Consider the following 24,247-nt stretch of genomic DNA (forward strand, 5'->3'; position numbering starts at 1 on the left):
AAACAACCTAACTGCCCATCGACAAACGAAACGAATGGATAAAGAAGATGTGGCACATATATACAATGGAATATTACTCAGCCATAAAAAGAAATGAAATGGAGGTATTTGTAATGAGGTGGATGGAGTTAGAGTCTGTCATACAGAGTGAAGTAAGTCAGAAAGAGAAAAACAAATACAGTATGCTAACACATATATACGGAATCTAAGGGAAAAAAAAAAAAAAAAGGCCATGAAGAACCTAGTGGCAAGACGGGAATAAAGACACAGACCTACTAGAGAATGGACTTGAGGATATGGGGAGGGGGGTGGGGTGAGATGTGACAGGGTAAGAGAGTGTCATGGACATATATACACTACCAAATGTAAAATAGATAACTAGTGGGAAGCAGCCGCATAGCACAGGGAGATCAGCTCGGTGCTTTGTGACCACCTAGAGGGGTGGGATGGGGAGGGTGGGAGGGAGGGAGATGCAAGAGGGAAGAGAAATGGGAACATATTGTATATGTATAACTGATTCACTTTGTTATAAAGCAGAACCTAACACACCATTGTAAGGCAATTATACTTCAATAAAGATGTTTAAAAAAAATAAAAATAAAAATAAATAAATAAATACAGATATTAGTTTACTGTTGAAAAAATAAATAAATAAATAAATAAATAAATTCACATCAACAATATGGGATAAAGCAACACCATGTGCCTTTGTGACAAAATTTCTGTGGTATTCCTCTGTAAAATGGGCAATCTGACTCTAGTAAGAAACATGAGAAACATTCCACAAAATAAAAGGCCTGCACTTTTCAAAACTGCGAATGTCATGAAAGACTGAGGAACTCTGGGCATATACCCAGAGAAAACCATTAATTCAAAAAGACACATGCACCCCAATGTTCACTGCAGCACTATTTACAATAGCCAGGTCATGGAAACAACCTAACTGCCCATCGACAAACGAAACGAATGGATAAAGAAGATGTGGCACATATGTACAATGGAATATTACTCAGCCATAAAAAGGAACGAAATTGGGTCATTTGTAGAGACACGGATGGACCTAGAGGCTGTCATACAGAGTGAAGCAAGTCAGAGAAAAACAAATACCGTATATTAACGCATATATGTGGAATCTAGAAAAATGGTACAGATGAACAGGTTTGCAAGGGAGAAATAGACACAGATGTAGAGAACAAACATGGACACCAAGGGGGGAAGCGGGTGGGGGGGATGAATTGGGAGATTGGGATTGACATATATACACTAATATGTGTAAAATAGATAACTAATAAGAACCTGCTGTATATAAAAATAAAATTAAAAAAAAAAAAAAAAGACTGAGGAACTGTTCCAGAATAAAGAAGACTAAAGAAACTAAATGCAATGTGCGATCCTGGATTGAATTCTGGACCAGGAACAAAAAAGCTATAAAGGATATTACTCCAACAAATGGTGAAATCTGAGTAAGATTTTTCCCTTAGATATCAGTACTGTGTCCATGTAGATTTCCTAATTTTGTTAAGTGTGTGATGAATATATAAATGAGTGTCCTTTTTCTTACAAAATACACACCAAGGTGTTTAGGGGTAAAAGAATACGATATCTGGAACTTACTCTAAAGTGTTGAGAGAATAATAAAGCACATGTGGCAAAACAGTAACAATTTGTGAATCTGGGTGTAAGGTACATGGTTTGGTTCTTTGTACTATTCTCTAACTTCTCTGTAAGCTTGAAATTTTTTCAAAATAAAAAGCTAAACACTCTGAAAGGGGGAAAAAAAGTGATTAAAAATCCAAACACTCTATTAAGAGTGTGAATAAAGGGTTAACAAAACCCTTTCTCCTCCTACAGTTGATCCTGGATTCACCTTCTGTTTCCCTGGAAATCCCCAAAAGGTGGAATGTCAGCTGTGTTATCAGCAACCCTGCTTATGATTTTAAAAAATTTTAAATGCCTCTTAATAGGTAGATGCATCTGGATTGAGAGAACTGTGAACTATAAATGCCTGACAGGAAGCCACACCACCTCTGGGCTTCCCTGAGTGTGGGATGTCTTGTAACCACTTGTTCCCATTGCTGGGACTTGAAAGCTATGCCCCTGTGAGAAGTTCCTATATGAGATGTAAGGCTCTTAAGCCAAGGCAGCTCCCACGCCCACATGCACAGGGCTGTTTCCACACACCTGAGCTGTGTGGGAGGCATGAGAGCTGAGGGTGTGTCACCTACTGCCATCAAAGGAAACGGACGTGGAGGATACTCTAAGGCACTTTCATCGTTCGCCACATTTACAATCAAACGTTAAATCCCTCATTTTTACTGAACATTCCAAGTCGGTTTCCTCTTGAACTTCTAGGACAGGCTACTACAGACAGCTGGACTCTGTATTATCTATTGTATGTATCTTTCATAGTAAGCTTTCACTCTTAAATGTTTCTAGTCAGTAAGGATCTATTTATAAAAATACAGGACTAAATGTTTGACCAATGCATATCTAAAAAAAAATAGTTCCTGCAAGTTTCTAAAATTGTATGCCACGCAGTTTCCCTGAATAGATCATTGAAATCTTGACAAACTATAAAAACACCCCATTCCTCAAAACCACTTTGGCACTTCTGCTCTTAAGTTAGTTTCAAATTCTTCATTCTGCTTTTGCTAAACTGATTATCTCAACCATTTAAAAATGTCTAAAACCAGAACAACCACTGAATTATAACAACAAGACATGGTAACTAAATGTAATACAGGTCCCTTGATTAGAACCTAGACTGGGGAGAAAAAAAAAGCAACAGAGAATATTACTGGGATAGCAGAGAAAATTTTAATACAGACTATCTACTAAGTAATAGTATTTTATCAATGTTAAGTGTCCTGAGTGTGATGTTATTGTGATATGCAGAGGAAAGCCTTTGTTCTCAGGAGATACACGCTAAATGTTAAAGTAAGGGGGGAGGTTATGAAGCCAACAGCTGTCAAATGGTTCAACAAATAAAACAGTAGCCTTGTGTTCACTGTTACTTTTCTTGCATTTTTTCTTTAAGTTTGCAATTTTTCAAAATAAAAAGTTGACAGAAAAGTTTACAATAAGTACACAGGCTTCTCTTCCTAAAGACTAGCTAACAGGGAGCCAAATCATAACCAGGTCATTTCATGAGCACAGAATCAGCAAATCTGAAAGTCAGAGATGATTCCAGAGTGTAATGGCATCAGTCTGACTTAGACAAGTCATGATGCGAAACCAGGATAATCTCTCCTCACTAAATATAAGTACGTGATCATTTAAGTTGTAATAAGTCCTTATATATATATAGGTTAGCCCAAAAGTGGACTCCACTCTGACTCCAATGCTTTATTCATTTCTGTTACTCCTTTCCTACCAACTTTTTAGCATTTTAGGTAAAGTCTGGTAGAAACTGAATCTCCACAATTAGTAAAATTACATACCGCAACAAAAACCACACAGCTGTTATCAAACTTCCAATCTATGCCTTTACCAAACCAGATAAAATTTTAACATCTTCCTAAGTGGAGAAACTTACCCATTTTCCTCAAGTGGATGAAGTTTAATCCTGACAACCCATGTTATTAAATTTTCTGAACAACTGAAGTTATCTGCTAATTGTGATCCATTTAAATGAAAACATCTAATTTTTCTTAAGATCACAAAGTCTCAAATGAGAGACTAGCCACACAGCTTTATGTTGCTTGACTAATTCCCTCCACCCCCAAATAGCCACAAGAGGGTAGCGTTCTCTTAAACCAGCAAACAAAAAGCACATAGGTTAATAAAAGCCAAACTTCTAGCCATAAAGGGAGGGAGGGAGGGCAATACCATTAGGTCATTTAGGGAGTAACCAGAAATCAGGCTAAACAAGATGTCAAAAATACATCTGCTGAACCCTGAAAAGTCAGAAAAGGCTGAATCAAGTACTAACAACCATGCCAGAGAGAAATACTACACAAAAGCAAGTATGCAAATTATTTTAAAAGGCCCTGTTCACACTATTTTAATTTAAAATCTTAACTCAAATCCTTCTTAACTCAATGTTACCGTTACTAACAAGAATGCTTCTTAGTCATGTGGAGATAAAACAGTAATCGCCTTGCAACTCCACTTAGCTTTACTGACACTGAGTGGTTTGTTGTCACTTACACCACTGCAGCTGCCAGACTCCTCAATGGAATCCTCTGCAAAGCCAAGTAATATCTCTGAACCATCTGTGCCTTCAGAAAAAAAAAATATGTTCCAACTCAAAACTCTAACCATAAATGGCAAAAATTCTTCAGAAACTCTTCACTGTTTCCTTGTGATCCAACACGAAGTGTTTTAACATGGGTTTAAATTAAAAAAAAAAAAAAGCTCACCAGGCTTTTAAACTTTCTCCTGTATTTTAATCTAGTATGACTGAATAAAAGTTAATAATGAACATTTTAAAACAACGTTAGCAAAGGTAACTGAATACTTAAGTTTGTGTAGTGGCTTATTTTTTCCTTGCCTTTTTTTGGGAGGGTTGGTATCCAGTGAGACAGATGCCCTTTATCCTTATCCTAAATACAATCTATCCTCCCAACCCCTAACTGCATCCTCTTTGACCAGTCATGAGGCCTCCCCACTGTCAGCGGCTAAAGATAATAATAAAAGGCTTGGGTGGGAGTCGCTGCACACCTCCGGCCCCAGAAGCAAGGGAAGCTGACACCTCCAGGAGCACCTGGTAAGGGGCCTGTGCAGGAGCGTCGGCTGAAGGGCAGGGGCACTGGCTCTCCACTGTTACTCAGGAGCTGTTCTGCGGGACGGGGAGAATACTGGCTAAAACAGTGATCACGGGTGCTACCAGCATTTAGTTCCCAGAGGTGCCAACCATCCTGCAACACACATAGGACAGTCCTACCTAAGAACTGGCCCCACCCCACCCCCTAAAAAACCGTCCCACCCAAACTGCCAACAGGACCCCTCCCTCTGCTGAGAAACACTGAAGGGGAGCTGTAGGCAGCTTTACATAAGTTGTTTCCCACTAACATAACTCATCAGTCCATCAGTGGATGGATAAGCAAAATGTGACATATACATACAATGGAAGATTACTCCACCTGAAAAAGGAAGGAAGTTCTGACATATACTACAACATGGATGAACCTGAAGGACATTATGCTAAGTGAAGTAAGAGTCTCACACACATACACGCACACACAAAACCAACAAATACTGCATGATTCCAGTCATATGAGGTACAGGAGTCAAACTCATAGAAGCAGAGAGTAGAATGGTGGTTGCCAGGGCCTGGGGGGGAGGGTGGGATGAAGAGTTATTGTTCAATGGGTATAAAGTTTCAGTTTTACAAGACGAAAAGAGTTCCGAGGATGGTTGGGGAAACGGCTGCACCACACTACGAAAGTATTTAATACCACTGAACTATCCACTTTAAGACGGTTAAGACGAAAAATTTTATGTGCATTTTACCACAATAAAAAAAAAAATTAGAAAAAGAATTACATCAAAACTAAAAATAAATAAACCATTAGGTAAATTGTACACCTTTCCAAGGTGATTCTACCAAATAAGTCAAACCTCATCTGTGTCAGAAATTCGTAGGGCTGAAATGCCTTCAAAGGCATCTAATCCAGCATCCCTCATTTTATAGATGAGGGAAACTGAGGACGAGAGATATTAAATGACTTAAAAAAAATTTTACCACTTCAGGAATTCACAGACAAATCTGAGACTAGAATCAAACCCACCCTTCCAGCTCCTTGTTCTATACTCTATCTAAAGTACATCTGTTTAAAATTTTAAGAGTGTGTGTGTTTCTATTTATATAGGTCAGACCTCTTGTGATATGCACAAGATTGTTTTAAAGACTAGAAAATGGCAGTGATTTTTACTAGTTACCTCATAAGAAAAGGTAAGTGTGGTTAACAAAAGAAAATGCATATAAAACCTAAAATATAATTAACTATATAAGCAAATGTTTTTTTCCTGAACAATCTGCCTTTTGCTATTGCAGTTTGGTCTGCATTTCCACCACTGCTCCTATACTACAAAACAACCCCTGTTCACATACCACAAAATTCAAAACTATAAATTCATTTTACTTAAACTTGGGGCCCCAAATGTTAAATACTGCCATATTTTTTAGATCTGAGCGGCACAACTGAAGAACTTGGAAGCTTAGCCAGATTTGCTTTCAATTTTAAATACTAGGGTCAAGTTTATTGCCAGTAACCTAAACTGAAGGACAAATTCCTTAGGGAGAGAACTGTACTATAAAATAGAGATTTCAGGACCTAAAAGGACTGGGACTTGTTCCCAAGAAGCTCTCTGCTCTCCCAATACACCATCAGATGCATACTATATGTTTCTCATCAGTGTTTCTTATAAAGATGAAATTTGATTTTTCCTTATTTACCCTTGAATGTCTTCTTATCTGTTCTTATAGAGCTCTAATTAATTCCCTATATTATACATAGGCAGTCCAATCCCAAAGCAGGGTCTCTTCACACCTACAGGGCAGAGGTTCCTTTACAGAAAAAAAAAAATTCAGTAATGACATGCACAGAAAGAGAAAGACAAGAAGTCACAGTTCCTGAAAAGCAATGCTTGAGGAGCACACAATGATCACGACTCATTTGTGCAGTTACACCGTTAAAGAACTAAAAGAACTTACATGAAGTCTGAGCTCAAATAAACCAAAGGTTGTATTTTGTGTTTTACCTGGATATTGCCGCTTTTTCCATTATTTCCTGCTGAATGAGCCCAGATGGCTCAATGACATCCAGTATAATTATACTCCACAGCTTGTCTGATTTTGGCCTTTGCAACACAGCAGATTCATCTTCCACATGTCTCAACCAAAACTCAAGTGTTTCTTTAGGAAAGTGATTGGCTTCAGATATGAGGTCCAGAGTCATACGATGCTGGTCTTTCTCCACAGAACTGTAAGGTTTAACCTGCCCGAGTGTGCCAGCAATTACAGGCAGAACAGAGAAGCCCTCAGACACATCTAACACATACAAAGGTTCAGGGACGCTCTGTTCAGAATTATTCTGTCCGCTTTCACAGCTCATCTCGTTATTCTGACACTGAGTATCCATGGCCTGACCCAGTTTCTCCAGAGTCAGTGAAGACAACACTTTCTTCATTGCCATTTTAAAGCCTTCGTGGTATGGGATGTTATTAAGCAAAGCAATTTCTGTGGATTCCAATACACAAGTCTGCGCCACAGCATCTGGTTTACTGGTCTGAAGATTGGCCAGGGCACTACAGAGTTCAGCCTCATTTCCTAAAGACAGCAAGTCTTTATTCTTGGTAAAACTTCTCCCAACATCCATTTCATGTTCTGAATTGAAGACACTGATACTCTGGATTCTTAAGTAACAATCTTGACAAGACACTTCCATCATCACCTGGTCCCCTGGCTTTATCCAGTAGTCTTCATAAGACAGGAGGAAAGAAAAAAAATTGTAATTGATGAATATGAGTGTTTATAAGTCTGAGGATCACACAAACACCTCTGTCCTCCTGCCATTTTTTAAACCACGACAGGAAGGATTGCATCTATTGATTTAAAAGAATTAAGTGAATTAATCTATTCATTTCAAAAAAACCCAAAAAAACAAAACTAGGAAAATCCCTCCAGCTTTACATAGGGAAAAACTGAGGTTAGAAGATCCAATTGACTTACAGCATAATAGAGAGATTCAAGAGCTCATTATTGGACCTTACCTATCAGTATTAGAGTGCTTTCACTGTAATCACTAGGTACCATCAATGTCCCCAAATTGGACGGTGGGGAAAGGACTACAGGGGACTCTCAATCTTTGGTAACGAAGCCAACAATAACAAAGATAGATGAAATTCAGGGATCAGCACCAAACCTCACTTTAGCTTAAAGGGACATTCTTTTCTCTAAGAGAAATTTCCAAAAGAACAAGGCAGCATTCAGCAGCACCTTGTCAGTAATATCTCTTCACTGTAAGTACTCATATATTCTTGCATGTTTAGGAATTTGAAAATATAAGGAAGGACTGAGTCCTACAATAAAGACTGTATCATGCTCTTATCCATGAGCTTTCACATGTGGTAAAACTTTAAAGTGTAAATGTATAATTGCAATTCCTTCTTATTAGCCATAGAGCCAGTTGGAAATACAAGTTGCTATTCTTGTGTTTACACATTTAAAATATCCTTTCCCAAAGAAGGACTTTTTAAAAAAAATACCATCTAAGTTACTGAAAGGGAGTTAGAATAAATAAACGAAACTTTAAGGTGCTATTTATTGAGTGCCAGTCACTATGGTAGGCATTTTACACCTAGTTTGTCTCATAATTCCTACAACAATCCTGCAACATAGGCAGCACCCTCCCTTTTTTGTCTTTTTTTTGGCCACGCTGCACAGCTTGCAGGATCTTAGTTCCCCAACCAGGGACTGAACCCGGGCCCTAGGCAGTGAAAGCGCAGAGTCCTAACCACTGGACCACCAAGGAATTCCCAGCATCATCCCATTTTTATACATCACATAACAAAAGCTCTAAGAAATAACCAGCAAGGCCAGCCAGGAAGTCAGTAAGTAGCCAAGACCCAATTTCAAATCTACCTGACTGACTCCAAAACCCACACTGGCCACAATACTATATTGATTCCATGACTTAATGACCTTGCCAAATTAGATCCTTGATTAAGAGACTACACAGAAGTAAATATTTATTACCTTCCAGTTTTAAAAAGGTAGAATTCTTCTATGTAATCCAACTGCTGTAAACTATATTGAAACCCATAAAATTGCTAGTAAAAAAATTCTATACAAAAAGTATCTTTAACATAGGACATCCCTAAGTAAGTCCATGGATTCATGAACTCTAAACTGCAAAATTCTGCACTTCTATGAGTGTGCATATTTCTAGGACCTGGGGCTCCACAGATGCTATCAGATTCTGTAAGTGGTAAGAACTCCTGCACTAAAAGCAGTACTCTTCCGCTGTGTTCCGTAAGAAATGGACTAGCATTTCTCTTATTTACTGATAACTAGAGTAATCAGAGCTGAAGAAATGATTTAATGATAGATATTTTTGAGTGGTATGCAGCAGAGTTGTGTTTTAGTCTTTTTTTTTTTTTAATATTGGAATATAGTTGATTAACAATGCTGTTAGTTTCAGGTGTACAGCAGAGAGATTCATTTATACATATACATGTATCTAGTTCTTTTTCAAATTCTTTTCCCATTTAGGTTATTACAGAGTATTGAGCAGAGTTCCTTGTGCTATACAGTAGGTCCTGTTGATTATCTATTTTAAATATAGCAGTGTGTACATGTCAATTTTAGTCTCTCTTAACCACATATATTAATTATTTAAAACTACTTTTAAAAAAGAAAAAGAAAATTCTGAAAGATTTGACCAATCTCCCTTGACTGGTAACTTCATATTCATAGTGAATTTTCTGACACTGACTCAAATGCTTAGAGGATTAAAACAAAAAGTTTTAAAAAACAACAACAACAAAAATTAGACAAGATATACCTGCAAGGTCATGTACGGGGTAGACAGCCTGTTCCCAGCATGTTTCCTCACTAGGACTTGTGGATAAACTGTGTTCATCATCAAGCTGGAGTACAAACCAAACCACAATAGCATCGAGTATGCCTTCTTTAATAACAGGGATACCAATTTTATCAGGTTTTTTAGTTGCAAGACTTTTTAATTCCTGACAAAAATGTTAAAGGAATAAGAGGATTTTAGACATTCATTATATACTTGCCCCAATATCATATCAATTCCCATTTCTGTAAGTTCTCAGTCCTGCCCAGCGCCCTTAGGGGATCAGTATCTTGGCACACCTACAACCATTTAAGGCATGCTGGATGGGAAGCTCTGATATATGGTATATGGTAGTGAGTACCATACAGCTATTACAGACAATGAGGCAGACACATATTACTGATGTAGAAAGAAGTCCATGACACAGTGTTGAATGAAGGTAGCGAGTGGCAAAGCAATAAGGATTATTTTGTTTTAAAAAAGTGTGTGTGTGTGTGTGTAGACGATTAGAAGAGCAAGTCTGAAAAGATGTATTTCAACTGGTGACCTGGAGAAAGAAGGGCCTAGATTTTAAAAAGGAAGAAATATACTTTTTCTTCTTCCTTTCTACTGTATTACTTGAAAACGTTAAACAGGCAGATATTATTTTCAAAATTAAAGTCTTAATAAGGTGTTTTCATGTGCGTGTGGCAAAGAAAAATTAAAATAAGAAAAGGATAGCTTTGGAGTACTCAGCAGCTATGATCGTACTGTTCCCCATTGGAAGGCTGTTACATCAGAAAAGAAAGGCTCGTGAAGCTCAGCCACAGTGATCAATGCCAAAGTGTTAATTTAGCTCCATACCACCTCAAAAAACAAAAAACAAACAAAAAACCTAGTAACAGTTAATAGGGGAAAGCTTTCATTAAATTACAAAGATCTTAGGCTAAAATGACCCTCACAAAGTCTTCTGTGCGCAGGCAAGTTTCATCTCAAAAGCTTAATGTACTTAAACATTTAACCTTACGTGAAGATCTCCAGAGAAGGACTCGATGTAACCTTTCTCAATTTCCTTGGGCTCTTTCTTTGTGCAGTGCACCCCTCCACCACCCACATAGACACACCAGGGTGACAGCAACTTGTCCTGGTTTGCCCAAGACTGTCTCTGGGGAACCCCTCAGTCCTGGCAAGCCAAGATGGCTGGTCACATACAACCTAGAAGGTTGAATTACATTTCATTTCAAGGAATACTGTTAATTTGAAATGGCACGATGACACAGAGAAGAGTCAGAAGACCTAGGTTATAACTCCTGCCCCTACATTCATACTTGGGGGGAATTAATGTAAGCTATAGTTCCTTCCTCTGTATAGCACAGGAAAATTATAACTGTATCGCAACACTGTTTTAAGAGCCACCTAAGAATACCCACGAAAGCACCAGGCACACTGTACATTCCCAAAAACCTTAGGGATTTTTTTCTCTGTATTTACAGTAAGTAAATAATTTCAGGAGGGAATTCTGGTTACCATTTAATCATTTTCTTTACATATAGTCAGTGGAATCCCACGCAAACTCATAAAATAAGACTGTCCTACGTATTAACTATTTAAAATAATGCATGAAATTTAATGCTTAAAAATAGTAACTGGGGCTTCCCTGGTGGCACAGTGGTTAAGAATCCGCTTGCCAATGCAGGGGACACAGGTTCAAGCCCTGGTACGGGAAGATCCCACATGTTGCGGAGCAACTAAGCCCGTGCGCCACAACTACTGAGCCTGCGCTCTACAGCCCGCGAGCCACAACTACTGAAGCCCATGCACCTGGAGCCTGTGCTCCACAACAAGAGAAGCCACCGCAATGAGAAGCCCTCACACCGCAAGGAAGAGTAGCCCCCGCTCGCCACAACTAGAGAAAGCCCGCGCATAGCAACGAAAACCCAACGCAGCCAACAATAAAAATAAATAAATAAATAAATTTATATATATTAAAAAAAAAAACAGTAACTGAACTTTTATTTTTACCTGAAGATTGTTGAAATTTACTGTCATAATTTCAAAGCACTCTGTCAAAGCCAAATATCCTCCAGGAACTCGACTCATCTTTTCGGTCGTATAAGGTTCAATTGTTTCTTCAGCATCTACAGAAGAATAAGCTGGACTCTGAAATTTCACACTGGCTGGCAAACAGATCCCAGCAATGTCCTTAACACCCACCCTGGTAAGAGGAGGAATAAGAGAGGAAAAGGAGAAAGACAGGTTTGGTTTTTTGTTTGTTTTTTTTTTTAAGAATCAAGTAACACCATCTAATATTAAATCCAGCAAAAATAAATATAAAAATGCAATAAAGCTTCATAGACAAAGGTTTCTTAAACACAATTATAAACACAATCACTCACTATAAAGGAAAACAAATGATAAATAAGTGTACAATAAAATTAAGAACTCTGCTCATCAAAAGATACCCAGGAAGAAAGTAAAAAGGCAAGCCACTGAGTAAGAAAAGAGATTTATACTACATTACTCAACAAAGGGCAAATATCCAAAATATATTTTTAAATTCCCACAATAAAAGAAACACAAAAATAGGCAAAAGTCTTAGACACTGTACAAAAGAACATATCCAAATGACCAATAAGCATATGAAAAGTTAGTCACCAGAGAAATGAAGTTAAAGCCATACTACACAACCACCAGAATGGGGAAAATAAGTGTTGTAAGAATAGTTTCATACACTATTGGTAGGAATAGAAAATTAACAAGACCACTCTGGAAGACTTTTGTAGTTCCTGCTCAAGCTGAACATGACTATTCTAGATTCACTCTTAATATGGGAACCTCAGAGTGTCTGACATTTGCACTTTTAGGAACATAGCCAACAGAAATTCATACATACCACCACCAAAAGAATGTTCAAGAATGTTTATAGCTGTGCTATTTCCAATACTTCCAAAACTGGATATAACCTAAATGTCCATCACCAGCAAAATGGAGGAATGCACTGTGGTGCATTCACACAAGTATGAACAGTAGTTACCTACTAGTGAGGTTTTGGGATGATTTTTATTTTCTTCTTTTACTCATTAGTATTTCTTAACATGTAAATATGTTACATTTAACACTATCAAGGTATCAGATGGAGGGCCTCCTTAAAAAGTTCCAAAAAAATATGGATCCATATTTCAGCAAAATAAAAAAATTCATTAATGTTCAAGAAAAAAATGTAACCAAGAAACTTCTATAACTAAAATAATTTTTCACCTGTATCACACTTGATAAATCTCAGAATCTCAAGGGTAGAAAGATCCTAAAATTTCATCCCACCCCAACAGAAAACATTATAATATCAATAGTTATTAAGAAGAAAAAAATGGGAGAAATAAAATTATTTTCACATTGGAAATTTTTACTTCACTTTCTCTAAAATCAGTCTTAACTTAGTATTTTTCTCATGAATCTATCACACATCAAAAGGATACTAAGTTGTATCAAAATTAATTTTCCACTAGGAAACTGAAAGCTGATTTTAATCCTAGAGTTCTATTTTCAAAGAAAGTTTAAAAAAAGCAAAAAGAAAATTAAGACTAGAATAAACATCATGAATTTAAAGGTCAGAAAACTACACATTATCATCCAAATAAATGTCCACTAAATAACCTCTGAAGTACAGTTTATGACTTAAAATTACTATTTTTTAATATTTACTATTTAAAAAATCACTTACCTATGATGTCTTCTTATCTCTGCACATTCTACTGCCATCCCAAATATAACAGCACTTGCCGGTATAACTTTCCCATATTTTTCACAATTACCATTTTCACCTTTGGTCTAAAAATGTAACAATAAAAATTATATTCTGTTATATTTATGTCAAAATATGTGTGTCAGGGGCTTCCCTGGTGGCGCAGTGGTTGAGAGTCTGCCTGCCAATGCAGGGGACACGGGTTCGAGCCCTGGTCTGGGAAAATCCCACATGCCGCGGAGCAACTAGGCCCGTGAGCCACAACTACTGAGCCTGCACGTCTGGAGCCTGTGCTCCGCAACAAGAGAGGCCGCGACAGTGAGAGGCCCGCGCACCGCGATGAAGAGTGGCCCCCGCTCGCCGCAACTAGAGAAAGCCCTCGCACAGAAACGAAGACCCAACACAGTCAAAAATAAATAAATAAATAAATAAATTTTTTTAAAAAAATGTGTGTATGATGGCAAGCTATGAAAATTTATCAGAAAAAAACTTAAAAAAACAATAATTAAGATAAGCAAGACTTCCCTGGTGGCACAGTGGTTAAGACTCCGCCTGCCAATGCAGAGGACACGGGTTCGAGCCCTGGTCCTGGAAGATCCCACATGCCACGGAGCAACTAAGCCCGTGCGCCACGACTACTGAGCCTGCGCTCTAGAGCCCGAGAGCCACAACTACTGAGCCCACGTGCCACAGCTACTGAGCCCACGTGCCTAGAGCCCTGCTCCGCAACAAGAGAAGCCACCGCAATGAGAAGCCCGCGCACCGCAACAAAGAGTAGCCCACACTTGCTGCCACTAGAGAAAGCCCGCGCGCGCAATGAAGACCCAATGCAGCCAAAATAAATAAATTAAAATAAATAAATTAAAAAAAATAAAGTACGCATCATGGGAAAGACAGAAGTTCATTAAAAAAAAAAAGATAAGCAGGTTAAGGGGTTTTTTTCCTTTAAAAAGTTTCTTTTATTTTCATTGCTATATATATGTATATATATCATATATACATACACACATATATATGTGTGTGTGCGTATATACTTTTTTTTTTTTTTTCAGTACAAATAGGAGGGAAGGGAGGGAGGGAGGGAGGTGGGGAGCTAGAAATCTCGAAGTCTGCATACAACAAAAGACTATTCAGTATGACTTTAACTGACAGGCCAAAATCACCATTACCTACTGGAAAAACAAACTGCTCTTCTTTCAACCTTTCATTAGCTATTTTAAATCCAAATCATTTTCTGTAAGTATTAAATTCTTATTAAATGTTAAAATCCTTTCATTCATAATACATATATACAAACCAAATCTACAATTTACTGGGCCACAGTAGAGGATTTCAATGCAAAATATAACTTGGCAATTGTAAGAATCAGTCCCGTCCAAGCAGTAGCCTGGGTCCAACTGGTACCTTAAAACCATACCACGCCAGTTATCACTATATTCCCTTTTGATAATCTGCCAAAAAATACAAGCAGTGAAGGCTGTGAGACTGGAAGTACTTCCCATTCTCAACCCTACTCAAGAATTCCAGAGTCAATCCCTTCATAACGTAATCTCAATTCCTAAGAATTCTGTCCTGGAGTGTTTTTTGCCTATATACACCATTTGGGCACACAAGTATACACTGCACTATGTTATTAAATGTTTTTTCACACTGATTTCGTTCCAACAGTACAGTATGCACCTCAAGAGTGGGATGTATCTCATACTGATTTGCAATTATGCTAGGGGCTCAATAAATTATCTACTGAATAATGAATTCTTAATCAAATGTAAGTGTTTTCATGCTGCTTACCTTTGGCTTGAAAAGTAAATGCTCCCATGCATGAATCAAACTCTCCACAATTCCTTCTCCAAATAAACCTGCATCGACAGTTTCTGTTACAACTAGGGACACTCTATAGAATGATTTTTTAAAAATATATGTAAGTAAAATATCATGCTATTTATATAAAAGATGTCAAAGCTGAGAGCAGAAAGGAAGAGCATATTATAGAAACAGTTCATATGTAAAATTTTCTAATACATTTTGTGTTTAATATCTACCCTTGAATCTTGAGGAAGATTCAGGCTCCTCTGTTCTCCACTGGCAGCTTCCTGGCGGGGACAGTAGTGGGAGTACACGACCTTCACTTGACCCCCTGCCTCTTGGATTATTCTTTCATTGCCTAAATCCTAAGGAGTGGTTCATACCCATTACCTTTACCAGTCCCCCTCCTTAACTCTGAGTAACTGGACTTCTATCCCCAACACTCTATAAAAATACTCTCTATCATCAGTGACTCCCCGACTTACCGAAATGAATACTCTTTATTGGTTCTAATTTTCCTTGATCTGTAAATAACATTTAGTGCAGGTGAGGAGGCCTGCCCCTCAAAATCCTTCCTCTACCTCTGCTGCGTTTACCTCTACACACTGAGTGTCCCTCTCCTGTTACTTCTCTTGCTTTACCCACACCTGTGAGTTTTCACGAAAGCCTAATCCACAGAGCTCTGATCTTCTGTCCATTCCTTCTTTCTAGAAAATTTCACTCAAAGACACACCAAAAAAATTTCTCCCTTCTCTGAACCTCTTTACTACTTAGTGCCAGTATCGTTCATTTGTGTAATTAGAAGATAAAGATATTTTCATGAATATTCCTTATCTTCCTATCTAGACTGTAGGTGCCTTGAGGACAGAAACAACTTTGGTATCTCCTACAGTGCCTAAGCCCAGTATTATATATATTCACAAAATTTTCAATATTTATGATTGCAAATATTTAGAACATGGAAGGTATCTCAAATCATCTATTCCAACATCTTCAAGTCTCTAGATTTGCTCAAGGTCAAAATAAATTATTATTATTATTACTGAACCGTATCTCTTAATTCAAAGCCAATAGATCCTTCTACAACACCATCTGTGACAAAAATGTAGATTAAATTAACATAACTTTGATTCATGCTATGGACTGAATTGTGTACCACCAAAATTCACGCTGAAGCCCCAACTCCTAGTGTGACTATACTTGGAGATAGGATCCTTACGAGGTAATTAAGGTTCAGTGAGGTCATAAGGGTGAAGTCCTAATCTGATAGGGCGTGCGTCCTTATAAAAGTGGAGGAGACAGCAGTGGTCCCTCTCTCCTCACATGCACAGAGGACAGGCCGTGTACGGACGCACAGGAAGGCCATCTGCAAAGCTAGGAAGAGAGCTCCCATCAGAAACCAAATTTGCCAGCACCCATGATTATGGACTTCTAGCCTCCAGAGCTGTGAGAAAATAAATGTCTGTAGTTTAAGCTACCTGGTCTGGTATTTTGTTAATAGCAGTCTGAGCAGACTAAGACAATTAAGGACACCGTTTATTTCTATAAAATGGTATAATATCTGCCTCAACAATCTAACAGGACTTCTTTCATGAGAACACACGTAGAGACCACTGAAAAGCATAACTATTATGTAAATATAAATATTATCATACATATATGGAAAAAGACTTTAAAATCATAGTCCCAATGACGACAGGGTATAAAAAAGCCCTGTTTCAGTGTAAACTGAATTTAAGTAAGATGAAAAGATAGACTACCCAGGAGAGGTAGTAAAGCAAGTGCTACTCAGAGAAAACTCTGTATCTAAAATGATAGTGTACTGGACCAGATGATTTTTAAATCCCCTCTAGCTCTAAAATTCCATCCCCTTGTGATATGGATCAAGGTGAAATAACATACTAAAAAGCTAAGACTTATAATATTCAAAGCATCTGAAGGGCCCAAGTCAAAATACATTGACAGCTGACGCTTCCAAAGCCAAAGCCTGTCCTTCATTTTAGCCAGGGATATTAACACCAAATGTGATTAAGTCCATCAAGCTTCATCTACTCACGCATTATTTTTAAGTACAATTTTTAAATAGTTATTGACCACACAGAAGGACAACTAGAACACTGAAATTAACAAAGGTAAAGTAACTTGCTAAAGCTGAAGTTTATGTATTAAATCCCCTGCCACAAATTTTTCTCAAGATTTTTAAATCTTTTTTATCAAGAATATGACCTTACTATGAAAATCCATCTTATGCTGAACTATCCTATATCTGCATCTTTACAATATAAGGGTTTTAGCATTTTTGTTGGACTAGAAGCTAGAAATGTGAATATCTTAATTTTTTTTTAAAAAAAACAGTGGATTATAAACAGTAAAATTAGTTCATATCATAATACCTTTCAGGAATGTGTTTTGGAATTTCTATGTCAAGCGACTTCATATGTAAGAGTTTGATCCCTGCTTCCATCTCGTTTGCTGCCACTACATCACAGGCAAGTTCATACATGGTCTTGGATAACTCACAGGCATACACCAAGTGCGCTCCAGCTTTTTTAGCAAACATGCTACAAGAGGAAAAAGTGTTCCATCAAGAAAAAATAATATACTGTAATTTTTCAAATTTTAGTGGAATTATAATGCTTAAACATGAGGTTTTCCTTTTATTTTTTAACACAACCATTATTCGTTCTGCATTTTAAAAAATGAACTAATATTCTTGTCAAGCAATAAATCATACAATAAATCATGACATTCACCTTATTAAAATACAATTGGCATGCAGAATGCTAATAGACTTTAAACAACTAGATTCAACCAGAATGTTAATGTAAAAAGTACTCTTAAAATTCAGTATTTAAAATTTCAATGATAACCCCAAATTTTTCTTGGTGGTTATGTCGAGTTCTTAATTAAGTAAAAGTTATAGTGAAAAATACAATAATAATAGTTCCATGAATAATCATAACAAGATTATGAGAAATAAATTAAACTCTATTTTTAAATTCTGCTGTTAAAGTTTCCATATTTGGTAAAATCCTTAATTTACATTAGTATATATGTATACATAATTAAAACACAATTCCAACAAACCTTAGTATTCCAGTTCCTGCTCCAATGTCCAAAACACTTTTGGAGCCCAAACAAACCGCCTTTTGGATTGCTGCGTTATAAATCGTATTCCTTCTGGTGTCATTAAGCATGATAAAGTGCCAGCGTTCCACCAACCAGTTTGCAACACGATAAAAATTCTCCTTTGCGTCACTGAAATCTGGGTTTAGCTTCATTGCTTTACGAAAATACCCAGCTGCTTCATCTCTAAAGCCCATTCTAGAGTAAAAAGTAACAGACAAAATACTCAACTATACACTATCCATTACAGTGCCTTTGTTCGTGCCACTCATCTGGCCTGAGAACCCCCTCACCAGCACCCCAAATCCTACCCAACCCAAGCACCATCTCCTTGGGAAGCCTTCTGTGAGGACTGCAATTCTCATTCACTTCTTTCCTTTCGGAATCCCTTTTATATGTATGCATTCCAGGACACTAACAACTAACCGACTATGAATTACTACTTTACTATGGTAGAGTAGAGGCTCTCCTAGTCATCCTCCATTTAAACAACTTTCTAGAACACCAGTGGTTTCTAAAAAGCACTCCCTCTGTAAAAGATATTAACGCCTATGGCTAAGAGGTGCCTCTTTGCTGTGCCTGCATACCTTTTCCCTCAGCAATTGAGTTGAATGGTCATCAAGAGTCAGTTGTAGGGCAGGAATAAAGATGTAGACATAAGAGAATAGACTTGAGACACAAGCTTCCCCCACTTGGGAGGGGGAAGCTGAGGCGAAGTGAGAGTGGCATGGACATATATACACTACCGAATGTAAAATAGATAGCTAGTGGGAAGCAGCCGCATAGCACGGGGAGATCAGCTCGGTGCTTTGTGACCACCTAGAGGGGTGGGATAGGGAGGGTGGGAGGGAGACGCAAGAGGGAGGGGATATGGGGACATGTGTATGCATATGGCTGATTCACTTTGATGTACAACAGAAACTAACAGAGTACTGTGAAGCAATTATACTCCAATAAAGATCTATTAAAAAAATAAAATAAATAAGATACAACAATGTAATGCACAGCACAGGGAATATAGTTAATTAATATTTTATATTAACTTTATAATGAGCATAATCTATAAAAATGCAGAATCACTATGTTGTATACCCGAAAGTAATATAATATTGTAAGTCAACTATATTTCAGTAAAAACTAAGTAAATAAATAAGTCTAAATTAAAAAAAAGAGTCAGTTGTATTTGCTGCCAGACCAGTTTAACACCAGTCGCACTTGTTATTATTATATATTTTAATTAAATACAGAAGAAACCAAATAAATATGACTGCAAAAAGAGAGGCATTGTGTCTAAGGAAAAAAGTCAAAGGTGAGTCACCCAAAAAACTACTACTAAATTAGATGTGAGCAAATCAATAATAAAAGACAGGGGGAGAAAACTATCAAACCATCCAGAACAGTGTTTCTTAAACTATCTATGATAAAGAACGCCCTTTCCTTTTAAAATATCTAAGTATCTGTAGACCAACACACTTGCACTGCACGTGATTAGTTAGTGTGCAACTCCCACACCAGACTTCAGCAGCGAGTGGTCCATGCTCTCCTCAACAAGGGAGTTCCCTGACCACATGCTTGGATTTACAGCTATGTCAAACTGCTACATACATTTCTAACTGATTACTCACAATTTTTATACTTCTCTGTCATTGACTGGTAATCTGTGGCTCACACCAGTGTGTGGTCCACACACTGAAGAGAACTAAGCTAGTAGAACCCTTTTACACTCATACTTCTTCACAAGCACCTCTAAGCATTCTGCCAATTTTAAAGATTGAATCAGACTATTCATTTTGGGTATGGTTTAAGCAAAAAAGACATTCTGGAACCCAAACAGGGAACGGCACTCTTACAAAAGGAAATAGCAAATTTCCAGGAAGTTCCAGAGAACAGATTTACAACAAATTCCCTGGCAAGGGACCACAGGGACTTCTCTGCCATCCTGTGAATGAGGGCTATGTCCTCTCCAACAAAGTCTGGATCTCAGCCCAGTGAGAGGAACTCTTCCGTGGATGCTCTATCTCAGCCCCAGGGGCAGTGGCTATTATGTAGTATAAGATATAACATTATTACATATTATATCTGCTATTCCTATATTCTTTTCAATTCTCTTCTTACTACCCAACGCCTCATTACTCTGATCCCCTGTTATAATTAATAACTGTTTATATTAAACTTCCCGTGTTCGAATTAGTGTACGACAATTTATCCAATCCGGACTGATGCAGAATAATCCTTAACTAGTAATACTGAAACCACTACATACCTGAAGAGATGCTCCCCCATACTATTGCAAATCACTTCATCATCAGGAAACAGTTCCAAGGCTTGCTCATAGCAACCAAGGAGGTCTTGTGTTCGACTGAGTGCATCAAGTTCTTCAGCCCATCTGAAGAGCGTATACTGAAAAGTTTCCTTTACGAAAGAGAAAACAGTAAATTAGTCAGTAACATAAATGATGAAAGAGGGAATGCCCTGGCAGTCCAGTGGTTAGGACTCCGAGCTTTCACTGCTGAGGGCACGGTTCAATCCCTGGTCGGAGAACTAAGATCCCGCAAGCCGCATGGCGTGGCCATTAAAAAAAATAATAATAAAAAAATAAAAAAATAAAAAAAGATGAAAGAATATTCAACACTGGTTGAAGATTCCACAGAAAATAAAACTTAGCTATAACTGAAAATCACCTTAAGTTTAATTTAGCTTTAATAGGCCCTGTTGCTAAATAAACAAATGCGTAAATGCATAAATTTTACCACCTACATGGCAGTAACATGCAGAATTAAGACAGTTTGACCCCTCTGCAAAATCTCTCCATACTTGGCTGCCATATCATATTCTCCACCAACCTCTTTTTTGTGGGCTCCTATGTTTTAGCGGTACTTCATTGACCGTCTTCTCTTTTCTCATGCATCCCCAGTGCATTAACTATCACCAATGTGTTGACAGATGCTACATCTACATCTCCAATTGAGACCCTCTCTCCTGAACCTCAGACCCATAGTTACCACTCCCTATTGGTCATCTCAACCAGGGACCCTCAGCCATCTCAAATTCAGCTCAACCCAAATATTTCCTGATCGGTGTGCAAAGAATACCAATGAACAACATAATATAAATCCTGTTCCTATCCTCAGAGAGGCCTCATAGAGAGAAATATAACATACAATTTTGAAAACATTCAAAATGTTCTAAACTGAACCCATCGTATTCCTCTCACACAGGATATAAGGTTAAGGTACCACCCAACCTCAGAATAAGAAGTCACGTTAGAATGCTACCTTAACTCCAGTACAATTAATTTGAAACCCAGCCAATTCTCTCTCATTATAGTTAAATCTGTCACCTCGTCTCCCCTGCACTGTTACAACGTGGTCCTTGTAACCACTTGCTGGACTACGGGAAGAGTCTTCCCACTGTCACCCTAGCTCCAATTACACCTCCGCCAAACATTGTCCACACTGCAACCCAGGGCAAAGAGAGAAGGCGTTAGTCAGGAACACATTTTATATCATCTTCACATATTTTATACAGAAGAGTTTATACCTGAAACTGAATTTTGATGGATTTTACTAGAGAGACAAGGAAAGGAAGAAGACTCTAGGATGTGAGGGGAAAAAACACAGATTATATTAAATGGATCAGGGAATTTACAGGTAAGCAACTTGGTGTGGCTGAGGTGTGAGGATGGGGAGTAGAAGGAAATAAGACTAAAGAGATAGGTCTTTCGCAGAGGACCCTGCAAAGAAATATGGGACTCTGTTCTGCAGGAAACAGAGCTAGTTAGTTAACCCTGCTGAACCCTACCAGGCAAAGAAATACAAACTTTAGATAATACTTTTAATACACACTAAACATAAAAAAAGATATTTTCCCTGTTTTACGAAAGAGGAAACTAACGAACAAAGAACTGAGGAAAAAGCACTTGGATTGATCCATTATTCTACTTCTGCCTACCTAAAAGAGCAAACTGTATCTCAGCATAACACGTTCTCCTCCCTGAGGCCAGCTGATCCTGAAATTTAAATGTCTATATGCTACTGACATCTACTGGGTGCTGCTAAACATTCTACAATGCACAAGACAGCTTTCCACAACGAAGATACCATCCAAAATGTGAATAGTACTGAGGTTGAGAAACCCTGGGTGAAATAAAGCAAAGTAGCTTCAGGCTGAAAGTTGAATGCAAAATTAAGTTAAATCACTTTTTGAAATTTAGATTCTAAAACAACTTGAAAAAAATGTACAGCATTTCAACAGAATAACTGTCGCAAATAATCCAATAACTGAAACGTAAAGAATGCATCATCAAATGATTACTTTAGGCTAATTCCAAACTTAATTCAACATTCGTTCCATGTAACAGTAGAGACAAGTGCAAAGATCCTGGGGCAGGGACTTTCTAGAATTAGATATAGGAGGTGGCAGAAGATCACCTGAGGCCTCATGCAATATAACCTTCGGAATTTTGAACGAAATGGAAGTTTTGAAATAGAGAAATGGCATCATCTGGCTTTTATTATGAAAAGCTCGTACTGGATGTGTTGCGGTAGGCTGCAGGAGAAAGCCTAGTTTCGAGCCTGAGCCTATTGCAAAAGTCAGAAGGAGATGACTGAAGCTTGGATCAGGGTAGTAAAAAAGAAGGTGGTACGAAGGGATACGATTCTGGATATGTATTTCGATGGTGCAGCAGACAATATTTTCTGATACGCTGGTTGTGGTTACGAACAAAAGAAGAGTCAAGGGTGAACAGTAAACATTAATAACCACCACCAAGCACTCATAGTACCCCCCTCCAATGTATTTATGTATTCACTTATTTATATGAGAAGAACACAGGATCTGCCTGCAAGCGAGAGAAACAAGGGTCCTCCTCACCTTCACATCGTCCTTCAGCTCCGGCGCCAGGCTGAGCACGAGGAGGTAGTGGGCATAGGCGGTGCCGAAGTCCTGGGCGCCCAGGCAGTGCTCTGCGCTCTGCAAGGACCGCGACACCAGCTCGTCCCGCCCGGCTGCCCCGGCGCCCCGCCCGGCTGCCCTGGCGCCCCGTCCGGCACCCCGGCGGGGTCTGGGCCGCAAGTTCGGCATGGCAGAGTCACCGGCCGAAATTTGCGCTTGTATCACCAAAGGGAAGATGCTTTGGTTAACGGAAGGCGCAGACTATCTAGGTGATCACACTTCCACGTGACTAACCAGAGCCCGAGAACCGGAACAGGAAACCTATTCCCCTAAGACTGCAAGCGCTCCCACCTCTGCCAGGCAGAAACCCCGCCCCCTCCCCAAGGGGCGGGTCCCATCGCCGCCGGCGCACGCTTCGCGAACGGCAGCGCGCCCGACGTGGGCACGTCGCGGCCCGCCCCCTCCCGTGGGAGGGGAGGCGCAGGGCGGCCATTGCGCTTGCGCGTAGAGGATGTTTCATAACTTTCTTCCATGCTCGCGTCTCTCCCGTCTCTCCGGCTGGAAGCGGAGCTTTCTGTCCCTTTCTCCTGGCCTTTAGGAGTGTGTGACTTCAGCTACGAGACCTCCCTCGGCCTACTCAGTCAGCGCGAGGGACGTGGGTGTGTACGAGGAGAGACGGTCAGGCAATTGTGATGCTTAAGGCCTTTGGGTCGTGATGCACCAAATCTCATAGTGGCGAGAGTGGAAGGAACCCGGAGCTAGCATAAAGCACCCTAAATGGAGTAGAGGAAATGCTTTCACTGGCATTTTAAAAATCATCCTCACAAAACTCGGTGAGGTGGACCTTTGGGTCATACTCATCTTACAGACCGAGAGGGACATCCTGAGAAGTCACTTGCCCAAGATCACAGAACAGTTCGTAGCATAGGCACGGCTCAAACCCGAGTCACTGGCTCCCTGTTCGGTTTTCTTTCAAACGAGCTTAGGGTTTATCTCACTGTTCGGTATATCACCACTGTATAGTGGTTACATTTTTAAAGTTTTTTTTTACATTCAAGTATAGACCCTAAGGTAGATTGAGAACTTTTAAATGGAGGGGGTGGTGCATAGGAATTGCGGCTGAAAAGTCTCTCTTGCCCCTGGTTTCATACATGCTGATGGTGAGTATTTAAGA

The 24,247-nt window shown here is 38.8% G+C and overlaps 1 protein-coding gene across 2 annotated transcripts in view; it reads right to left on the reverse strand.

Moving 5' to 3' along the window:
* Positions 1–23,397, reverse strand: part of PRMT9 (protein arginine methyltransferase 9) — a 31,361-nt gene extending 7,964 nt beyond the window's left edge. For both annotated transcript variants that reach the window (XM_059922581.1, XM_059922580.1), the window contains exons 1-9: positions 23,053–23,397; positions 20,444–20,592; positions 18,142–18,378; positions 17,448–17,615; positions 15,040–15,142; positions 13,228–13,334; positions 11,529–11,721; positions 9,510–9,693; positions 6,706–7,423 (exon numbers count right to left, since the gene is read on the reverse strand). In XM_059922581.1, the coding sequence (XP_059778564.1) occupies positions 6,706–7,423; positions 9,510–9,693; positions 11,529–11,721; positions 13,228–13,334; positions 15,040–15,142; positions 17,448–17,615; positions 18,142–18,378; positions 20,444–20,592; positions 23,053–23,262 (2,069 nt within the window). In that variant the 5' untranslated portion in view covers positions 23,263–23,397. The remainder of the gene's footprint in view (positions 1–6,705; positions 7,424–9,509; positions 9,694–11,528; positions 11,722–13,227; positions 13,335–15,039; positions 15,143–17,447; positions 17,616–18,141; positions 18,379–20,443; positions 20,593–23,052) is intronic.
* Positions 23,398–24,247: the final 850 nt, after the last annotated feature.

Source organism: Balaenoptera ricei, chromosome 5 (assembly GCF_028023285.1).
Source record: "Balaenoptera ricei isolate mBalRic1 chromosome 5, mBalRic1.hap2, whole genome shotgun sequence".
Lineage (NCBI taxonomy): Eukaryota > Metazoa > Chordata > Mammalia > Artiodactyla > Balaenopteridae > Balaenoptera > Balaenoptera ricei.